This window comes from Rhipicephalus microplus, chromosome 2, assembly GCF_043290135.1.
Source record: "Rhipicephalus microplus isolate Deutch F79 chromosome 2, USDA_Rmic, whole genome shotgun sequence".
Classification (NCBI taxonomy): Eukaryota; Metazoa; Arthropoda; class Arachnida; order Ixodida; family Ixodidae; genus Rhipicephalus; species Rhipicephalus microplus.
Genome location: NC_134701.1, coordinates 204,612,641 through 204,618,600, shown reverse-complemented (window position 1 = coordinate 204,618,600; position 5,960 = coordinate 204,612,641). Strand labels below are relative to the sequence as shown.

General features: G+C 41.9%; 1 protein-coding gene across 5 annotated transcripts in view; it reads left to right on the top strand.

Annotated features, from left to right (window-relative positions):
• LOC119169592 (cell adhesion molecule Dscam1-like) overlaps nt 1-5,657 on the top strand; it is a 202,147-nt gene extending 196,490 nt beyond the window's left edge. For 2 of the 5 annotated variants that reach the window (XM_075887267.1, XM_075887264.1), the window contains exons 25-29: nt 2,003-2,087; nt 2,933-3,072; nt 3,482-3,599; nt 4,732-4,933; nt 5,518-5,648. In XM_075887267.1, coding sequence (XP_075743382.1) covers nt 2,003-2,087; nt 2,933-3,072; nt 3,482-3,516 — 260 coding nt within the window. In that variant the 3' untranslated portion in view covers nt 3,517-3,599; nt 4,732-4,933; nt 5,518-5,648. Of the gene's footprint in view, nt 1-2,002; nt 2,088-2,932; nt 3,073-3,481; nt 3,656-4,731; nt 4,934-5,517 lie in introns of those variants that run through there. The other 3 variants (XM_075887265.1, XM_075887266.1, XM_075887268.1) reach the window with 3 other exon arrangements.
• Nucleotides 5,658-5,960: the final 303 nt, after the last annotated feature.

Genomic DNA, 5,960 nt, shown 5'->3' with positions numbered 1-5,960 from the left:
TTCTGGTGTCATAAGATATAGCGCGTTAAATGTTATGCTTCAAAAGCACGATGCGAAAAAAAATCTGGTAAGCATCACCTGTCAAGTATTATGAAGTGGCAGTAAAATATTTCTGGAAACCTAAAACATTTATAATCAGTTCTCAGGGCATCGTAGTTCTGTAATTCCTGTTTCCACACAATCTTTCTTTTCAAGCATTAATTTCTGCATAGAAGCAGAACAATGCTCAATGAGACATTGTATATGTATACTCCTTTGTTCGTTCTTTCATTACATGTATCAGTACGCTTTTCATCAGAAGTCAGTCATCTGTTTCCTGGCCTTGATGAGACAAACCTCTCAATTGCCACAGTAAACAAAATGCATTATTATGCAGATGCAGTAATAGACCGTTCGTCAGAACAGTACTAAAATATTTTAATGGCTTCAAAAACATAATACGCGCGATAGGACCTTAGTAGTCAAATGTCGGGCTTCTAATCTTGAAGTCTTGAACTCGACTGTCGGCAACGGCTGGCACGATTTGATTGTGGTGAGATGCGAGGACGCCCATGTAATATCGGCATCAAATGAAACGCGAACAGCAGAGCGCGTGGCACAAGCCTTATCAAAGGCATAGTGCGCGCCGTCCACCAGTCATTGACACAGACAGGCCCACACATCCGGCGTGGCAGCACTGCACGATCCCTCTATAGTGCAATATTTCTGCTTGTGTTCAGGTATGGTATTTGAAAGGAGCAAAATAAAAAAAATACAGAGGTTAAACTACTGCAGCCGAAGGCGAGTATTGTAGCACGTTTTGTCATCACGGAGTCAATCATCATGGAACGCCTGGCAAATGCTATTTATAGTACACAAAGCTCGGTTAATAATGCTGGCAATTTCACGCTGTTTCACTTCGTGCCCGTAAAGCAAAATAATTTGCTTGCTCTGTTCCGAAGAAACAACCGGCATTTCCAGTTAAAAAAAAACTGAAGCCTTTTCGGGTCGTTCTCTGAAAGAAGGGTGGCCTGTGTGCTCAGATTTGGGTGCACGTTAAATAACCCCAGGTGGTCAAAATTTCCGGAGCCCTCCACTACGATGTCTCTCATAATCACATGGTGGTTTTGGGACGTTAAACCCCACACATCAATCAATCTCTGAAAGAAGGGTGTAGGTGAAGCAGCGCTGGCGAACGAGATACGACAATCGTTTGAAAAATCAACCGCAAACAGATTGTATTTCTCTTTTTGTTTTATTGTGCCTAGACGCCGATCGCATTGCGACGCTGCAGTAAAAGCAAGGAATTGCGAGTGACACAATCAAAAGGGCTCGGCACGCCCACGATTTCCCCCTTTGTCACCTTACAAAAACTACAGCAGAAACGGATATAACGCACTCTAGGTGGATCGCGCAGTGCTGCCAAACCGGATGTGCTCGCCTGTCAATGGTGATGGCTGGACGGCCAACACTATACTGTTTCTAATGCTTGAAACACGCGATCCGCTATTCGGGTTTCATTTGACGCCGATAGTACGTTTATTTATACACAATGACGAACATCGGGAACTCGAAAATAAAGACCTAAGTCTCCCACTACAGTGTCTCTAGCGATCATCTCATAGTTTTCGCACGTGAAATCTCCGCTATTGTTTCTGTTATCAATGACGCAATGTCGTCTGCCTGTAGACGATGCCTCTTAGCCAATTAAAATAGCAAAAAGAAACAAAACGTATTAGAGGCATTGAAGGAAGGCAGGAACCAGAGCGCACAAGACAGGTGATGGGGCTTACATATTAAAAAAATGGTGTGCACGATGCCTTACACAGGGTTCAGTTTGAAAGCTAGAGGTGTAAAATCAGACAAGGAATAGGAATGAAACTCACGTCTTTTCAGTCAGTCGCTCAGTTTTGTGCAGTATACGACATCACTTTATTTTTATTTATTTTTATAGTTACTTATTTTATTTATTACTTTTGTGAGAAAAAAATTAAGAGTGAACATTTCACTGGAATCTACGCAGGCCGAGAAGCGATCTACACAAGCTCACCGTTTCACATATCAAAGACGAAAGCCCAAAAGAAACCATGGAGGGACGATGGTGACAGGTGTGTCTACTATTCACCAAAGTTTTAAACGTAAAGGTTCAGTTAAGATGCATAAGCTTCATGGCGCTAATAACATAGAATGAATGTATGGTATGTGAATAATTTGCAGAATGTTTATAAATTGCGTGCTGATACCTTCAAGTTTTATACAGGTATATACTGTGTGATCTTAATGATTATGTACTTCCGCTCCCAAACCACCATTGGGTTCGGTGATTCCGCTTCCTTGGTCATGGCATCGCGCTTTGAATGCGGATGTAAAAAGATTCAAACAGTGAGGCTTTGATGTAGGTTACCTCCTTGTTACAGTATGAGAAAGCACTCTAGTTTGATATATTGGGAGCGCAACACATCGTCAGCCATGGTTCAACTCTGGAGACTATGATCAGTTGAACATCTTCAACGTGCTCATACAATTATTGGTTATTTATTCAAAGCTCGTCAACATTGAAGTCCCGTGTTTCCTCTAAATCAATGCTCCCTATTCTTTTCTAAAAATAATTAATCACTGATTGAACGAAATACATCAGTTAAACATTTCAGTAGCGTAAAAACCACCAAAAAATATTCAGAGATTGTGTTGTTACCCATTCTATCACTTCTGTATTGCTGTTACTTTTCCACGCAAAAAAATCATGGCATATCCACGGACTGAATGATGATGAGTGAGGCAGAGCGTCTGGCAGTCTGCCCATGCTTCCATCTGTCGGTTCATTCTTTCTTTCGTTTGTCCGTGCGTCCGTACATACGTCGGTCACACTAATAGGGAAAGTTGCCAAAAAAATCACAATTTCTTGTTGTACGTTAGGCTTCAACCAAATTTTCTCAATCCCACACTGACGCAGGAGCTCAGGTAGTGACGCAGACGTCGAGGACTTGCAGGGAGAAGCATGCAACGGTACCTTTCCGGAGGCACTGATCATGCCTTCAGAAAAGGTGTCTTGTCGAGACAACAGCCTTTGCATGAAGGACACGACCACTTCTTGTGAGTAAAATACATCTTTCAGAAGAACTGTAGCATTGATGACTGGAGCTGGTTTTGTTTGCAACACGAATAATAATTCTTTACTTGGAACGATCAATGTCAGATGGCATACAGTTTATCATTCACCTTATATTTTGAAGTGACCTGCCGAGGCTAGTTGGTATGATGTTCTTCAAGAAATCTCTGCGCGTTGTTTGATTATTTAAAGCGTAAGCAGCATAGGCACATGTGATGTTCAGCACAGCCGAAGGCATCGTGAACGCGGTTTTAACTGAGAAGCTCGTTCAAATATCAGCACTTTCGTTGTTTAAATTTCATAGGTGCCAGGAGGAGGCAAGCATGCCATCTTCAGGTGGTTTGTACACCATAGATAAAATACTAGCAGCGGCTGATATGTATCCGGTAACAGTTCGCAGAAATTTTATGGGCAAGGTACCAACGTGACCTTGGAGCCCGTGGCCGACCGGAAGCTGCCAGAAACAAGAGAACGGGAACGATCGAAGAAGCAACAAAACTGTGCGGAAGATGTGAGTAGAGACTCGTACCGGCATAAGGGTGGTTTGTTCACCTACTTCAAATGCTGCGTTAACTCCAACAAAAAATACACTGAAATAGAAGAAAAGCCCTGTTTTTTTGTGTGTGAAAGATAATTGGTGGTGTTTGTTTTGACGAGCGTGTCTCGACTGAGAATAAATTATTGAGTGTATTGTACTGTATGCCTAACAATAACAAACGCTGACATAATGAACACGTAGAAACTGCAAAACGACATCAGGGGAACAAGCAAATGAGGGAATAATTATGAGTCAAATTGAAAATATCACCTTACAAGTTTCTACTTGACTGAATCAAAGGTGCATGTGCCATTTCATCGGAATGCCTGTCTCCGCAAGATAGTCAGAAATATTACGGCAAGAGAGCTTAATTTTCATCAGATTTAACGAAATGGCATTACATAATTTTCGGTTACATCAAAATTTGTATCAAGTCGACGCACTTCAACGAACTGCCTCGCTCAACCTTTCCTGTAGTGATCAATACTCAAAAACAAATGTTTACCCCCGTGATGGTGGTCTATTGGTTATGGTGATTGACTGTTGTTGACCAGCAGGTCGCAAGACTGCATAGCGGCTGCAGCGAGCACACTTTCGATGGAGGCGAAAATGCTTCAGGCTTGTGATCTCAGATGTGCGTGCGCCTTAAATCTCAGGTGGTCGAAATTTTTGGAAGCCTACAGTACGGCATCTCTCATATTCATATAATACTGGAACGTAAAACCTTCAACGACAAAACTATTTATTAAAAATGTTTAACCACTTTACTGGGATTCATATGTTTTCTTGTAGCGCATGTGTGGGCATGGCGCATAGCAGATGCTTCCGGATTAACGTGTTGCAAGAAAATTACGCCTACATCTTGGAAAAAAAAATTTCGCGAACGTAGCAAGAGCACAGTGTGTGCATTCAGTATTGCGCGGAGCATGTTTTACACCTTGAGCATCTTTTTGCAGATCTAGTTTGACGGTTTTACTGTTAATTTGTTTTATGCATGCCAGTTGTCAAACACGCTTAAGTTAAAATTGCTAAATACAACTACATCCTTCCAGCCTGATGCCGCAAAGCTGAGAACGTCAGAAAAAGCAACGCTTTCTTAACGCAGCTTGGCCGCCAGATATGGTATATGCGTTCATGGAAAAAAAGAAGCGAAAATGTCAGCGTGCTACCATGGGGTGACCGCAATGTATTTCGTGAAATCCGGACAACCGCAACACTGTTTGTGGCGAGAAAAGTGCAAAGGCCGTCCTCCTGCTTGAGGCTCTTGTTTGACACTAAACGATGACTACAATGCTCCCAAATGTGAGGTGAGTCCGTGGAAAGTTTGTAGGACCACACGTAACACATGACCTAGCATACTTAAACACACCGCTGTATTTTGAACACTTTGTCGAAAGGTGCCACAGGAGAATACCAATAGCTAGGGTTAACATAAGATATACCGAGCTGATGTGTCAATTTTACTCAGGAAGCAGGTGAGATGACGTAGTGCATGCACGTGTAATGCAACATTTACGCAGCCAGAGTATGCTCCGTGTAGATGCCCGCTTCGGGAAGCAAGAATAGGTAAGGAACTTGTCTTTCTGCTTTTTTTATCATAAAGTACGCCTCCAATTTATTGAAAGTGAATTTATTCAAACGTTGTCAAACCCTCCAAACCAAAGCAAGTACCAGTGAAAGATTTCTTGCTCGATGGTCATTGCTGAGCTATACGTTACAGCTTTTCGTTCAGCAACTAAATCAATTAATATGGTATTAAACATCCAGTATTGCGTTCTCTATCATGACTCTCAATATTTTGTTTTATGAACGGCAAAGATATCGGGAAAGCTCATTGAGCTATTTTAAACGATTGCAACAAAAGCCTTCTTTACATATGGTTTATTTTCAGGAAATACTCTTTATGCTCTGAGGGCTCCAAGTCATCCCACTGCTTGCCAAGACCTGCTGAGCGCTGCCACGTGAAAAAAAAACTCTGTTGCAAAGAATTTGGTCCTTTGCCACCCAAGAAGCAGGCAAAATACTTTTCGCCACCAACATCGATGAACACTGTCGTCCGTAAAAGAAATACGTGCAGTAATGTGTTGAGAAGTGTGCCAGCATTCCTGAGACTTTTCGAAGTGAGATCGTTGTGTAAGCATGTTGTGTGCCAGATGTCCGTGCTGCGAAGAAGATTATTTTCGTACGTGTAACAATAAAATATGCTGACTGTTTTACGTGTGTGTCTTATTTTTGTATCCGAGAAGGATCGATTGTAAACGAGCTGTTAAATTTTAAGAGGTGCGTTGGTTTGGGCTATCTGGTTCATAGTACTCATTTTGAAAGGGCAGCGCA